The 16,780-nt window shown below is 36.1% G+C and overlaps 1 protein-coding gene across 1 annotated transcript in view; it reads right to left on the reverse strand.

Moving 5' to 3' along the window:
- SESTD1 (SEC14 and spectrin domains 1) overlaps positions 1–16,780 on the reverse strand; it is a gene marked incomplete at its 5' end in the record, with an annotated part of 36,124 nt that overhangs the window by 19,120 nt on the left and 224 nt on the right. Inside the window, 5 exons of the mRNA XM_010131768.1 lie at positions 1,223–1,278; positions 1,642–1,739; positions 3,932–4,045; positions 11,827–11,940; positions 13,781–13,871. Of these exons, the coding sequence (XP_010130070.1) occupies positions 1,223–1,278; positions 1,642–1,739; positions 3,932–4,045; positions 11,827–11,940; positions 13,781–13,871 (473 nt within the window). The remainder of the gene's footprint in view (positions 1–1,222; positions 1,279–1,641; positions 1,740–3,931; positions 4,046–11,826; positions 11,941–13,780; positions 13,872–16,780) is intronic.

The following is a 16,780-nucleotide window of genomic DNA, read 5'->3' on the forward strand; positions in this document are numbered from 1 at the left end:
GGTTTTTTTAAACATTTATCAAAAGCTAAAGAACTGTACCACCTATGTGGATTTGTAGCTTATGAAAGCAACAGTACTTGTCACTATAGAAGACAGAAGCCTTTTATCTAAAACCTCAGTTTGTTCGCATTTATCCTTTAGAGATGGTTAAGTTCAGTTAGGGAGAGTTTAAATTTCACTCTCAACTTTCCATATAGTGAATTTAACAAGGAGAAAGGTTGCCTCAGCAACTTCCACAATTTAATGGAAGTCACTAAACTTCATAGCTCAAAAAAAAAAAACTTGTTATGCCATAATTAAGAAAACAGAGAATGCATATAAACTAATGTTCCTGGAAGCCGTCTGCTTACACAAAATTGTTGTTTTGTCCAAAAATATTACCATTAGAGGTGGATACACAGTGACAGTGTCTTCAACTCCTACTTCATAAATTTTAAAAGCCACAATGAACTATTGTTCACCTTTTAACTCAAACAATATTATCTCACAAGTAAATAAACTAAATAAGCTAAAACTCTACACAGAGGGCATGTACAGCCAGTAGTTCTCTGTGGCAAGTATTACATGTGATCCACACATTAGTTTGTAGGAGGCAACAAGATAAGGATTCTGAGCACTCAAACTCTGATCACCAGCTTAACACTATGCATTACTTCCTATTCTACAAAGGCACAAATCTTTTAAGAAAATTTCTAGTCCAAATCAAAAGTTAGTTATACTTCATTGACAATAGGAAATTCACTCTAAAAAAACCCCAGTTTATTCAAAGAACCCCAGATTGTTTAATGCTGAAGGGAGAGTCTAAGCAGCAAAGAGTCAGGAGACTTTACTTTTACAGGTCAGAGCTAGGCTGACACAAATTATTAGAATTGTGTAGGGGAATGCTATCTAAATGCTAACCATTTGGTAGCTACTGAGACTAATTCCTTCTATAAGGCCAACATAGTGAAATCATCTAGAAGCAAAGTATTCTCACAATTAAGCATCTTAATTATGTTAATATTGTAAATATCAGGATAACTAGAAACTGTATTTAAAAGGACACATTTGTACTTCTTCCATTTGTTAACATTATTTTATTTCAACCTGAACATGACATTGAGAAGCTTGTTACATTGAGATGACGGCTTCAATAATTATTGTGCCCTCTGTGCTTTCACTTGGAGCTTAGAAATGAATGTTACTTTATTGACCAACATTATCATTTTTCAACTTACTATACCTGTCTGCAATACCGTTTCAGGATCAACTGATGGAAGGAAGTTCAAATCTATTGATCTTGAATAAAGTAACAAACACATTATTAGTAAGAATAAACTTTAAGGAACAAACACATTATTAATAACTTGTACTACAGTAGCACTAAAAACCTGAACCAAGGCCAGAGCTACCTGATGTTAAGAGACTGTTCGTCCACACTTTTTCAATCATTGAAACAAAACAGAAGTGCAGCTGCACATGGTCAATAGCAAACAAGCATCCATCTACACACACACTGATGAATTATCATCTACATTAAACTTTCACAATTTCTTTACACATTTCAAAATATTTAAGGCATACGGTATTTCCAATTTTGTTGGGATTTCCAACTAATTTTTATAACCCAAAAGCACTGATTTCAAAAACTGTACCACATACCTCTCTTTTTCTTGTTGAGTTCCTTTATCACTTCCATTGTTAATTAGAGCAAGCTCATCCAGTAAGGATGTTGATTCTTTCGTGAACTTTTCAAATACCTAAAAGGCAAGTTTTAATTTAAAAAAACCTATATAAGCAGCAGTACTGAAGGCATCACTGCAAATCTATCCTCCAGTTCTGCTGGTATACTTCAATCTTCACACAGTGTACTTATTTCCCAACAATGAGATGGCAGGGTAGAAAGAGTAGAAAGAGTTAAGTTTTGTTCAGGGAACACTTAAGAGCACTAAGATTCCTTAGGGAGATAGTAAATGTCACACTGAATATAACAAAGATGGACTGAATTCTGAAATACTGAAAGGTTTAGAGATTTCTGCAAAACCTCTTATTTCAAATGGACATGTTTACTCTATGTCTTCATTTAAGCCTTTAAGTACTAAGGATAATGCTGGAGAATCAAAGCATGTTACGCAAGCATCTGACAGCTCACTTGAATGGATTAAAATAATCAACTTTGTCAAGATCCCAGCTTTTAATCACTACTAACATGGGCTATATTGTCATAGATAAATAAAAGACGTGTCATTTGGAATGAAATACCTTCACCACTTTCTTTGAATACAGAGGCTTACTGACCTCAGATAACAAGGCCTGTGTAAGTCAGACACCAGGTACCATTCGGATGATTCCTCAGAATTTCAACTCCTTATGGCTGGATTTTTTTTGTTTGTTTGTAACAGAACTGAGCATGGTCAGGTGACATTAAGAGACATGTGCAGTAACTTTCAGGTCTTTTTGGTATTAATAAATTATCAATAGCCTGCAGAAGAACCTTCCTTAACCTATCTAGGACTACTTATATTTCAAAAACCAAAAATAATGAGGTGGACAGCTTTTAAAAGCCAATTTATATGAGAGCGGGTTTTAAATACAAGTTGTATTCAGTTGTTAAGAAAGGAAAAAAATCCATAGAATTAAAATGTATGAACAGTTGTAAACTATTTTTCAGCTAGGACCTTAACCTTTCTGTCCTCTTGTCTAATTTCAGAATTCAGGAGTTGCAGTGGAGGAAGTTCTTCATTAAATATACAAAACAAGTGAAACGAGGTGAGATAGATGAGAGAGTATAAAGAAATTTAAGTCTTAGTCTGAACCAAATGAAAAGCAAAAGTCCCAGGTACAGCAGAAGCACTGTCCTTACAAATTTTATGAAGGCAGGAGTGAGCAGAAGCCAGATGTGTATACAGCAGACAAAAATGAAGGACAATGAAAATATTAGATTTCCCTTTCCTCTCCTGTGTCCAGGAGCTCCAGTTTCAGGCAGAGAAGAAGCAAGCTGTCTTGCCCTAATTCACACATACAGACACAGAGGCCACACAAAGACCAGCAGAAAAAAGCTCCACAGCAGATGATGCTCTGTCCTTGGGTCCGAACACACAATTTGCTGAGATACAGCAAAAAAGAAACATCGTACTCATGATGTAAGTACTCAGATTTCTTGAGGGGAAGGTACTGCTTGAGATTTGCTGTAGGGGTACGTTTGAAGGCTTTGGGCAGTTGTGGGTGGGATACACTGTGGAGTATTCCTCGCCCAGGATCCCACCTGGAGATCCTAGGCGGAGTTGCACATTTTAAGAACAGATTGCATGGGAAAGCAACACAGTTTCACTGAAGATTAAATATTGTTTTGAAAATTCAATTTCAAGTAACTTCAAAACAATGATCAATAAAGAACAGATTAAAAACATTTTGGAATGCTATGCACACCAACAGTTGCTTAAACGTTTTGTGTCTATTAACGATAATGGGGTGTTTTTGCTCCTAGACATTTACTGCACCTTATCTCCTGAGGAAACTGCACTGACAGAGGTTTTAGTGCAGCACAGCTTAAAACCCAGCTCTCAGTCCACAGGAACCAAGGTCTTAGAGGTAACCTTAGAAGATCTATGGAGTCCAAGTACTTCCTCCTTGGTTTATTTATATTTCTTCCATCAGCAGCCAAAAACTTGCCCACTGTAGCAACTACACCATACACACACGCTCTTCTAGAGTTAGGAGTCTACAAGACAGCTTCATTAAGGAACTTTCTGGTTGAACAAACTGATTACATTAGTTTTACCATCCCTTGAGCAAATCTAGTGTTACTTATAGTCATAAGACTATTCAAGCATTTGAGCTGCACTACAACACATGACAGTTTCCACACTCTTAGCAGTTCCTAAACAAACAAAAATTCATGGCCCAAGACTGAGACACTTGAAAAACAAAACAAAAAACCCAGAAAACTAACCAGCCTCTTATTCAACCAATCCATGTGATCATAGGTGAGAGTTCCTCCAAAATCTTCTGTTAGTTGACACGGTTCTATGTATCGAGTCAGCTTGTTAGCAGACACTAAAATAACCTGCAACAACAAGAAATTTTAGGTAAATTTGTACATAATGCTTATATTTTTAAGTACCTGAGAAGTTGTCTTAAGTGTGTCCAGAGGTACAGAACAGATCTTTCTGAGATTCAAAAGAAAGTGACCTTTTTACTGCTAAACGTTTAAATGAAGTATGGCTGGTTGCAATTAATGTGGGCCTAACACAGGTAATTTTGATGCGCAGCATACATCTCACTCATAATCCTGTAAGAGCATCATCTGTACCGCCTTATCTGTTTACAATAGGAAATTTCTTGGAAATGTCAATTGGAAATGTACAATTTTAATTGAAATTTAATTGGAAATTCCTTCTATTTAAAAAAGGAGGTTTCCTTGATAACTGTTTTCTTGGTGGTAACTGATGCTTCTTGATTAAGTCATACACCACGCTATCTAATTTCAGCCAATATAGTAACAGGACTTAGTATTTTATAGCAAAACACTTAGTACTTTTATCACTCTTATAATACTTCCAGTCCCAGAGGTGAGTTTGTGCCATAAAAGTTAAAAGCCTGCATTTGCTGTGCAAATGTGCTTGGCAAGAGTAGGATCAAGCATACCCTCTGCATGAGTAATCAAATTCAAATCTTAGTATGCTTAAAACAACAAGTCATTTGCCCAGGAGACAAATCTAATTCATTAACTCCTTCAGGAAATAAAGGAAAAAACTAGTCTCTGACTAGCAGTGGACCTAATTCTTCCCTCCATTTCTGCATTCTAGAAGCTCCTGGCTAAGCCTTATTTATATAAGCCTATACCAAAATTTGGTAACAGAGGCTGCTTTGCTGCATGACATGCTAAGCCTGGAATAGTTCCCATGAAAAAAAAATCTCTGTGGAAGCAATATATAACCAGTAATAAAAGAATTCTCTGTATAGGCAACATATAGGAAAAAAAATGGAGATAACTTTGAGAGCCCATCAGATCATATGCATATTCTTGCAGTGAACAAGAATACACTGAAAGAGCGAATTAGAGAGAGTCTTCTAGTCTAGCTCCATGTTCCTGCAAACACGGAAGGATGGAAAGCTCATCCTGAACTCATGGCTATTCCCCTTAAAACTGCCTCAGGGGTTTTGTCTTCTGCTACTTCAGGATAGTTCAGATCTGTTTAGATCACTAAGAGTCTGACACACCACATCACTGATGAAAATACTGCTTCCGAGATGCATTTTGAGATCAAAAGCCATTCAAGTCAACAGCCATTGTTAATCTTTAAAAACTCAAGCAAAGGTTACACAGTCTCCATCCTTACAAGTTTTTCAAGGCCTAAATTGGATAAAGCCCTGAGTAACCTGATTTAATCTCAGAGATGATCCTGCTTTGAGCAGGAAGTTGAACTAGGGACCTCCCAAGGTCCCTTCCAATTGGAATTACTCTGTGATTTTTCAATTCTTACAACTAAAGAACCCACAGCAGTTTCAAACAAATGGTCTAATAAATAATGTGCAGAATCACCTTCCAAATATAGGCTATTCTCCTGTATTCTTAATGGTATATAGCTGCCATAAATGGAATTAGTAATACCAGTAACCAGGCCAAACCACAGATGACTCTAGGTCCATGAAAAGCCTTTGTTCTTCCTTCTTTAGGCACACATTTATATTTTAGGTCATTTTTACATTCTCTTTTCATCCCTATGAGTTGATTAAAAAGAAGATTAATTTACTCAATCAGGACATTTCAGTATAAAGAGGGCACCTAGTTCACATCACTGAAATACCAGCTAAGAAAACCCAAATATTCTCAAGAAAAGGATGGACTGCATTGAGACCGCTTATTTCTTTTTTTTTAATTGAGACCCTTCAGAACGGAAAGCAGAGTACAGATACACTTTACAAATTTGTACCAGTGAAGCATTTAATTTTTTTCTTTTCCTACAAAGCAAAACCTGCTTGTAACAAAACAGTTATGAGAAAATAATCCTCTGACAAAAAAAAAAAACCAAAACCAAAACACACTCACACTGCAAATGACATTTGGTCAAAGAATAAAAATTTCTTTTGCACCTTATAAGAAAAACAACAACATCCACCTCAAAAGTAAGCCTTGTTGTAACGAGGCGTTGATCCAAACCCCACTAATTCTCTATATTTCTTTTTTTAAAAACAGTTTCTCTCAAAACCATTCACTGGAATAGCCATAGAAATCCTGTCTGGAGATTTAAAAAAGTAAACAATCATGTGAATTTTTGACGAGGTGGTGGCAGAACGGAGGTTCCTGAACAGAAAGTAGCTCTTGCTCTAGACCCAGAGTAGCGGCAGTGCTAATATAACACCCTCCATATACTTTAAATTAGCAACTTTGATATTTCTAGGTGTCAAAAGTGTAATTTGCCTCTCTGAAGCTTCTGAATACTGTTTCATCAGCTACTGCAAATTAATAGTCCATAAGTATATAAACCAAGAGCCAAGGAAAAAACAAAAAACACTAAGTGCAATGCAAGGGAGAAGACACTCCTCTTTTAAAGATATGAATTCTGCTTTAAGTTTAGCACTTATAGCATGCAAATCTTTGCTGTCAGATTCCTAAAACTCTTCAAAATCCAATCAATTGTCTTTAACCTTTTGTGAAATTGTCAAATTACCACATCCTGGAAGTGTTTTCCATTATGAATTAGCATTCCTCCTTTGCATTTGAATTTCACACTTCACCATATTGTCTGTTGTGATTCACAAAAGCTTTTAGTCACGTGGGCTCCTCAAAATCCTCAATAATTTAATACTTTAACAACACACTTAAAATAATGTCACCCCTTCCATCTTAAATTTCCTTTACCAAACTGTACTAGACTACTAACCACAGAGAACATCTTCAGTTTCTCATCATAGAATCATCTGGTTGGAAGAGACCTTAAAGATCATTGAGTCCAACCGTTCCCCCTGCACTGCCAGGGTCCCTACACCATGTCCCTCAGCACCAAATCCACACAGCTTTTAAACACCTCCAGGGATGGGGACTCCACCACCTCCCTGGGCAGCCTGTTCCAATGCTTCACAACCCTCTCTGTAAAGAAATTTTTCCTGATATCTAACCTAAATTTCCCCTGATGCAATTTGAGGCCATTCCCTCTCCTCCTGTCGTTCTTAACGTGGGAGAAGAGATTGACCCCCACCCCCCAACAACTTCCTTTCAGGTAGTTGTAGAGAGTGATAAGGTCCCCCCTGAGCCTCCTCTTCTCCAGACTAAACACTCCCAGTTCCCTCAGCCCCTCCTTATAAGGCAATTCCTCCAAATCCTTCACCTTCATCCCTCTGTGAGGGTAATCATGATGGCTTTCTACTGCTTGACCAGGTCTCAGTACTTCTGGATAAGACACAGGTACAGATGAAGACCACTTACAGTTATAAAAATAGAAATATCCCACTGTTTACTTCAACTGGACTGATTTTTTTTCTGGTCTCCGATTGCTAATTTTGGACAAATTTCATTCAAACAGGGTTAAGTAGAACGGTCTTTGTTCATTTCCCAAAAATTCTGCCAAGAAACACTGGGAAGCCCAGAGGACTTTTCTCTGTCACAGCCTGCTTGCTAAGTATGAAATGCTGAATTTTTATAAAGACCTTTGGGCTCAATATTAAAGCTGTTTTCTCAGTAGATTGATTCTTGATGATTTGTTATGCCAGTAGCTTACATAACCAAACAGCTTTGGAAAAATACAGGGAAAGCTTCAATGAACAAAGCAGAGACTCTGCAAGAATAAGTTTGTGCTTCAGCCTGTGCAGCAGTCCAAACCGAAAAACGCCTACATTCATTTTCCACACTACACTGAAGGCAGTTTCTGTGTAAAAAACCAACAAGCTTTTTTTTTTAAATTAAGTGTAAATCCTAATTGTTTCCTAAAGCGCAAATCAGATCCATCAACTTTTTTTTCCCCTCTTCAAAGTTAGCTATGCTTATTTCTCCAGCAAACTCAGCTGCTGGAAAAACTTAAATATGGCCTCAGCTATTCTCCTGATGATTGTAAGAATAGCCATGGCACTTTAACAGACAAAATATAACTGCCCATGTATCTGGTTTAATAATAATCCACTGCATGGAACTATAAAGCAAAGACTTCCTCTCCCCCAGGAGAAGAATCCTGTTATTTTACAGTAAGTATTATTTCACTCAATTTTTTGAAATACTATTTGATGAAACACTGAATAAAAAGAGTGTTATTTGTTAATATGGAACATTAATCTATATCATTTGCTTTAACATCACACCAAGAAGCACAAGTTAAATGCTCATCTGTACAGTATCACACAGAAATCTGGCATACGGGAAACCCAAAAGAAGCTGGCATAATCTAGATATGAAACAGACTCAACTCCACTCCCCCTGTCTCCTTCACTTTCAAGTACTAACAATTTTGCGCACTCATTCACCTTCCCCTCCAGGACTCATCATAATAATTAGCACACTATCTTTTCTTCCACCCCAGAGAAGAGACTAACAGGCACGCACAATATAGTTTTTCCAACACACCCTTCTTTAGGACTGAATTTAGAACGTGACGTAAATGCAAGCTTACAAACCCCAGCTCCACAGGGACAACTCCCCAATTTGGCCCACATTTTTAAAAGAAAGGACCCATTGCTTCCAATATTAGAACAGCAGCAACAAAGATACGTGCAGATGAAACAGGAGATGCATTTAAATTAACATCACTTTGATAAAAAAAAAATGGGATTCCTGTATGCATTTTGGGGAGAGTCCACAAAAGCTACAGTATTAAAAAGGCAGGACAGGAAGATACATTACAAAAATTAAATATTTTCTACAAAGTGTCATTCATTCATCATTCAGGGGAGCAATACTGTGCTAATTAGCATTATTCTTAATAGGTAAATTGGGGATGATTGTCCTACAATTATTTTTCAAGTAAAATATTGAGAGTTAAGATATAAAGATAAATGTAGTAACAACAGTTAATTTCAAAATACCAAAAGAATGTAAAAATCTCTTGTACTAACACAGTACAAAGTTCTAAAAAAGCGAAAAAGCAACAAAGCAATGCCTCCCTCCAACCCTCTAAAATATAGTTGGAAATTTTTATATTCAAACCCTGTTCTTCATTCATTTAAAAACATAAACAGTATTAAGTATTACAGCACAACATACACGTCTGCTGAAAGACACCCTTACAACAATTAAGACAATTCTCCTGTTACGAAGCATGGGCACAGGACCAGGAAAAAAACTGCATCATTGAACACTTGAACTGGTTGCTTATAAGCATTTTAGGGAGAAATAAAAGGAAATAAGAGGAAAGTTCTGCTGGAGGATGAACGGGAATTGACGCAAGGCAGGTCCAGACCCAACACTAACTAGAAATAAAGATACGCACTTTTACTCAGCTGAATCAGCCCACCTCCCTAAATCCAGCCAGTAGCCTTTTGATCTCAGTTCCCACATTTACTTTCAGCACTTTCAACTCATCATCACCACATCTCACTCTGAAGCAGAGGATCTCTGTCTTTGAACTGAAAGGAAGGCACTGTGATTAATTGGCTTCATATGGCAATATTAAGCAAGGTTATCAGGTAGCAGGAAATAGGTAGACACAATGCCCCGTTAGAAATTAGAAATCACAGTTATATAGCATTTACTTAAAATAAAGCTAAATTACACTCGAGTGATTAAAAAGATTTCATATTTTCACTTAAATTTTTAGATTATGTTCATTTCATTGGTGCAAAAGGAATCTTGGGTTTTCCTAATAGTTATACAAATCTTGCTTTGTTTGTACTGCCAGTAACATACAATCATGCAGCTGTAGATTTGTGCAGGAGTTGAAGGCTTCCATAGCCTTATCAGCGCTCTGCACTCATATCCAGAGGAGAGCAAAGGCATACTACTAAGACAGAAAAGGTGGGTCATTTTACTGAGCCTTTTCCTCATCACAAGTGATGGATTATCACCCAAGTGATAACCAAGAGTTAATGAATGGTGAAGAACAAAAGCTTGCCTAGTACCAAAGCTCATTTGTCATTCTCTGGGAAAGCAGAAGATTTTTCCTACTGTCCTCTCAGCTTTCCCTGTACTTTAACGAAGGATGCCATTTAAGATGAGTTATTGCACAGAAAAAAAAAACCAAACAAACAAACCCCAAAAAAGTGCAAGATACAAAGAAAAGCCATGAGCTAGGATAGTATCATACACCCTCTTTAGAAACATCTATAGCAACTCCACACCAACAGCTGCTCATTATCCAGCCTCAGATACATGACAACTGACTCAAAGCTGACGGTAGTCCCTTGTGCAAGCAATTTCACTCTCAGTGCTTCTATATTAGGTAGAAGAGAAACTCAAAGCAAACACCTATCAAACAAAATGAGAACTCAGCAGCTACATGTTATACAAAGTTCTCATGTTATACTCTAGTCATATGAACTTCTAATCTGCCAATGCATCAAGCCAAGATACAAGAAGGCATAAGGGAAAAAATCTTAAGTTTTCTTCCTGCCTAGGAAATAGCTGCTGTGTTTTAATGCTAAACATTGTAAGATGATACATCACTGACTACTTTTCTTACAACTGACACATTTTGATACATATGTGCATGAAATGCATCTCTAATACTTGAATTATTTTCTTTGTAAAACTTCAGAACTATTAATTTAAGAGCATCTTAGATCAAAATATCAGGTCATGGAAAAGTTTACAGCTCAATAACGAAAAAAGTAGTTTTGAAACAGAAACCAAGAGGTTTAGTTACAGAGCTCTGACAGTCAATGCCAAGAAACCCAACACAGTCATTTTATATTGGCGCTGCATGTTCTGCGCCAATGATGAAGTTTACTAAATTTCATCACAGAATTATTTAATCATTGTTTAGCCAATCCTTAAAGTCAAACACAAAAAATTAAGAGCATTATATCCAGATGATAAAGTCTTTCGGGTTACATTATTTAGCAGATACAGAACCTTTCAGCTGTCACCTTTCAATTTCCATTTTCCCTGAACTAAGTTTTCCGCAGGAATATTAAAAAATGTTACAGTCTTACCATTAGAAAGAATTATAGAGCATTCATTGGACAAGGCTGCAAAACAGTTTTCTATTCAATCTCTTTCACGAAAAGGATGCTAAGAGCTTTGTTGTACAAGCAAGTAGACATTTTAGTATTCGGTGAGCACTACTGTAGTTCAAGCATCAAAAATGGCTGGAGAGATGGATAATACCAATAATTTTCTAAAAATAGGGAAAATTGAGTTTCCCATTAACCTCTCAGAACGAGAAAAAAAATGAAGCTGCTAACGTTAGTGTGTAAGCACTTGTAAACACTCTGCCTCAAAAGCTAAGAACAGTAACGCTTATATTTAGCAAACAGAAGGGACCTGTAACTGTTGCTGCTAATTTAAAGGACTCAAAAATTGATAGACGCTGTCAACAGCAGTAAGATGTTCTTCAAAATGGTTACCATTGATAGAGAGATGCTATAACATGCTTCTCTACAGTCTGTTACAGGAGAGTCATGAAAAAAATTCACACTAAACACTGTAAAAGTTTCTTACTCAAAAGATCCATTAGAAGTACTAAACAGCTTTATCCTCTTTCTGAGCAAAGAATTAAATGTCACACATTTCTAACTTGAGATCTACTTCATTTAATATTCTTAATGAAGAAGGAAAAAGTTAAAAGTCCACAGTGGTTTGTAAAGGATACCCACAAGGCATCTCAAACAGAATTATTTAAGAGACATTAATTTTCACCCAGTTATTCTAGCATTCTAGAAATTGTATTTTTGATTGAAGTAGACAGAAGTTCTACATACCTCAAAGCCAAGTCTATCTTTCTCTTTCCAAAAACAGAAATGCGTAACCTTCTTATCCCAGAATTCATCTGGCTTTACTACACAAACAAGTGACACCTCAGCTGGAACAACATTCTGTAAAATGAATGAAAAAAAGAAAGTAAAGCATTCAAGATTAAACATTCATCTACCACTGAACTGAATTCCACTTACATTTCTTCATCTATTCAAGAACTTAAAATTTACATACAGAATTTAAACTTACTCTGCTGCATCTACATCACATGTTGGCTCCATCCTACTTTGTAGCTGACTGCACTAAATTTCATAGCAAAATCACGACAAAACTAACTTCTTTACTTCCAGTCCTGAGGCCTAACTATTAGTCCATGCTACATCATGGACTCACGAAAAAACATTGATTACTGGGTACATTTAATTTTATTTATGGCACTTCATTAAAAAACAAATATTAAGGATAGCACACCTTTCTACCAAAGCCATTTATTATGTAGAATGAAATAGCAATCAAGATTAGAAGTAAACTGTATACTTCATTATTAAATCACATGTCAAGATTATATCCTCTACTCTTCTAGTACATATTGGTTAGACTAGAATGAAAGGGCTTAATATTAACATTGTTGCACAATTGTAGAAGGTTTTGTAGCAAAACATTCCTCAGTGTAAACCAGCAATTTAGTCTATCACATTAGTTTTATGTTGTCACATTGAATGTAGATCAAGGAACAGAGACTCTTGATCATTCCCAAGTCATCAGCTATAAGCAACAGTTAGATAATTACAGTACTGACAAATACCTTATTATAAGAATAAAACTCTGAAAACCAGAAACTCAGAAAACAGAGCACTGAAAAGATATTCAAATGTAGACAGTATTTTAACAGTGAAGCATGTGTTTTGATGACCAACCAGCACCTCTGAGAACTACGTATGTCCAAGCAGAGAGAAATCTCAAGTGATCCGCACAAGTATTAGTTTACATAGGAAAAGCCAGTGAAATCTGAGCACGGGCAAATAGCTACCTTCCGCACTAGCTGAAGTTCCCACTAAATGTCATGACTGCACATTAGCTGAATTGAAAGCTCCATCAAGATTATAATCAGAATGTAGTGGGTCCAATTACTGTAACTCTATTAATAGGAATGTCATCTTTGTCAAGAATAGATAAAAGACACCTTGAAATAGACTTAAAAACCCAGGAGCAATAGTGAGCCAGCTGGACAACAGAATTAATATGTATTTGACACTTTCTGAGGCTTTATCTAAGTCTGAGAGGAAAAAAGCTCTAACAGAGAAATCACCTGTGTAAGAAAGTAAGAAAGGCAGTAGTCCAAGTCTCTATTTGAAGAACTATAGCTTGCATTTTCTTTGACAACTGAGACCAGAAAATAAACTATACTGCTTAGCAGAAGTGAGACTTTATTGTAACACCACAGTTCTGAAAAGCTAAAATAAAGTTATTAATTTAATTGGGAATTGGCATTATTTTTTCTTCTTCTTTGTACAGCATTCAGAACATCACTTGTGATGGGACTGTTATTCACAACACAGCTGTAGCCAAGTCCAATGAAAACCAAGTAGTATAGTATATGGCTTCAGGACCTGCTCAGCTGCAGCATCAGTGCAAAACATTGCCCTGCAGACATTCCTACTACTCAGCTGATGATGGCAGGAGCATATTTATGTATTTTTTTTAAACCAAAACTCTGTTTTAGAGAAAGTTCTCAGCATCTAATGTTCTCAGCATGTAATGAATTTGTCCCTCACTTCAGTGAGGTCTATCATCTGCTTTTCAGATTGTTTCTTCCTGCACAGAACTGTCACAGAATCACATTCTGTGATTTTAAAATACAGTTGTCTAATTCTCAATAAAGAAATTACAATAAGACAGCTATTGGGTTCACAGCTAAAAAACTATCAGTCAACTATGAATGTATAAAAATTTCTTTACCTGTAGCATTAACACAACAGTCTTTACCACATTCCATTGAGATTTTCTACCGTCCACTATCACAGTAAATCCTCTAGCTTTACACTTCTCACTACAAGAGGAAAAAACATTTAGAAAAAAAACAAAAATCATGGACAAGTGTCATACCACAATGACTTCGGATTTCAACTATCAAAAAATACAACTACATAGGTTTTCTTACTTATAAAAATACTGTCTTACAAACCTTAAGTTTAGTCATTTAGATATAACTTTCAATTTTAATGCTGAAGCGTATTAACAGATATTCCAAATTACGATGTTTCAGTAGCACTTAAGTATATTTCATAATACAAGCATTTATTTAAACTTCAGCAACTCTAAAAAGGTTTCATAACCACAAACTTCAGAAAACCCTCAGAAAGAAGAGGTCAATTTATAGTTTTCTAAGGAGGACAAAAAACCCTCAGTAGGAGGACAAAAAACCCTCAGTAGGAGGACAAAAAACCCTGTTTTCACAAGGTTACTTCTGAATTGGCATAATCTCTTTTTTTATCTAGTAAGGTTTGTGTCTGTGTATACTACAAAAATGTTCCTGAAAACAGGTAGCTGCAAAGTGAAAAATTCAAAAGGTACTGCTGCTCAAGTAGCAAATGGGAGAAAAGAGTGAAAACTTTCCTCACTCTCCCATGCATTCCCACAAAGGTATCTCCAGCTCATTCCTAATCAAAGGTGGCAACAAGGTGCTCACAACAGCTGGGCAGTCTTTCACAGTGGCAGCAACCTCTGTATATCACCAACAGCTGGGAAGCGTTACATTCTCACAACCAGCACAGCAGCAGCCAGAAAACAATGTGGAAGAGAGCCCATGATTTTATCATTAGTTACATTAGATATCATATCTCAGGTTGAATTTTTTGCATATTGCGAAGTTGTAACTAACAGAAAAGCCATTTCTGAGATCTCCACAGCTTACAAAAAACGAAGTAATTTGCACTTAATGTTAGCATTACGTTTCACACCAAGAAGTTTAACTGTAATTTATTTAATGTTTAAGCTGAGCTTCATCAGGTATGGGTGGAAGACAAATTTATCTTGGAATTTAAAAAAGGTAAAAATGGACCCCTACAAGATTAGGAAGAAAAAAAAATGACAAAGTTGGCAGCCAATCCATACATGCTTTTTGATTTGAAGAACTTCTAAGATCATACACGCAAGTTTTCTGTGAGCGGTCTGAGCATTCAGGCTTTACACGTGCAACATTTAATCAGAACGTCAAAAGGCACACGACTGTTACTTTTAAGAACCAGATTAATAGCGTCACTATAGCACCCTGAGACACAACTTCTTTAGGCTTACTGGAATTTAGCATATCAGCATATGCTCTTCTCTGCTACTAAATCTATTAAAAAACTCAAAACACTCCAACAACCAACCATCTTCAAAAGTGAGCTACCACTTCTGAAAAGTTCAGTCACCACAAACATAAATGTTTGTATGAAAGTTAAAATATATTAAAAAAACCCAACCACTTGGTGATTCAAGCCACAATATAGAGAAGACAAAGGAAGCAAAGTTTAGCATGCACAGACAATAGCATAACAATGCCACTTTCATTGTTCTTGGATTCTGAAGAGGCCTCCTCAGAATCTGAGAATTTTAAATAGCAAAGAAAGGTGTAACATGGACTTAAGCACGAGGAATAAATTGCCTGCAGTTTTAGGAAAGATTTACACACACACATTCCCTGCACACACCACCTAAACAAATTTTACCCAAGACACTATAAATAGTTATGTGTTTCAAATTTTGGGCACAGCTATCCATCAACACTAGAATGAATACTTCAAAACAGTTGTAGTTACAATGTATGTCATGCACAACTGTAGGTTACCTTACGCATAGCACTTGGGAAAAAAAAACTAACATTACTGTTTCTTGGACAGCTGTGTTTGGGACAATATCATTCTCTACACCCCTTTTTTCAAATACTGTTCAGTGTCTTTCCAATTCAAAAAAGGCAAGCACTTAGGCCAAAGACTTTGCATTTCCCACTAAAAAAACAAACATACAAACAAAAATGGCAATGATTTTTCCATATTGCCACCATAGACGAGAGGTCATTTTTTTATACCTCAATTTGTTCTTTGCTTCTCCCTCCCCTCTAAGAATTTTTTTAAAGTCTCAACTAAAAAAAAAAGCATTATTTAATTGTATTTTTAAAATATTTAAAGATTGCAGTAAGCAAAGTACACTGAACAGTCTTTAGTTATACCACTGTTTCTCTGCTTCCAGAAAAGGATTTAAAGGGATGTAAAAGCACGCATTTATCTAGAGGCTTCTTTCCTTTTTAAATCAGCAGCACATGAGAACAAAACAAAGCTGTGACAAAGACCGATCTCTGGATCTTAAAAAAAAAGAAATGCAGTTAAATAAGCTAGGACCAAGAACTGAGACAGTAAGTTTGCAGGGTTACATGAGCAGAACTTAAATCAACAATGATTTTACAGCAAAGTCTGGATGATGGATACTCCAGTCATCATTCAGCACATTTAAGCAATATCTTAACTTTAAACCTGAGTTGTTTACTAACTCGATTTTTAGACTCAGTTTAATTTTTAGACTCAGTGCACACTTAAGCACTACAAACTGCAAAGATTAAGCACACAGTAAAGAGGAGGAAGTTTTTTTACTTTGGGCAATGCTACCTCTGCAAGCTTAGGAGTTTCATCAGAATGTCTAATTATTTTACATAGTAATTTAAGTGCGTTGTCATTAAAAAGAAATTACCAAAGGCATACCAAGAAAGCAGCGAGGAAACACAGAAGAAAAAAAGAGCCAGATATACAGAAGAACGTAAGAACATACACAAGCCTTAGTAGATAGCCCTTTATTTATTTGGATGTGTGTTTCTAATTCAGACAAACAGTATCACATTTTAAACAAACATTTATGTACAGTTCATTTAGTATCAAAAGGCAAATAGAAAGAAAAAAACAATAAAAAGGTCCCTTCCTGCTG

The sequence above is a fragment of the Buceros rhinoceros genome, unplaced genomic scaffold, assembly GCF_000710305.1.
Source record: "Buceros rhinoceros silvestris isolate BGI_N320 unplaced genomic scaffold, ASM71030v1 scaffold24972, whole genome shotgun sequence".
Lineage (NCBI taxonomy): Eukaryota > Metazoa > Chordata > Aves > Bucerotiformes > Bucerotidae > Buceros > Buceros rhinoceros.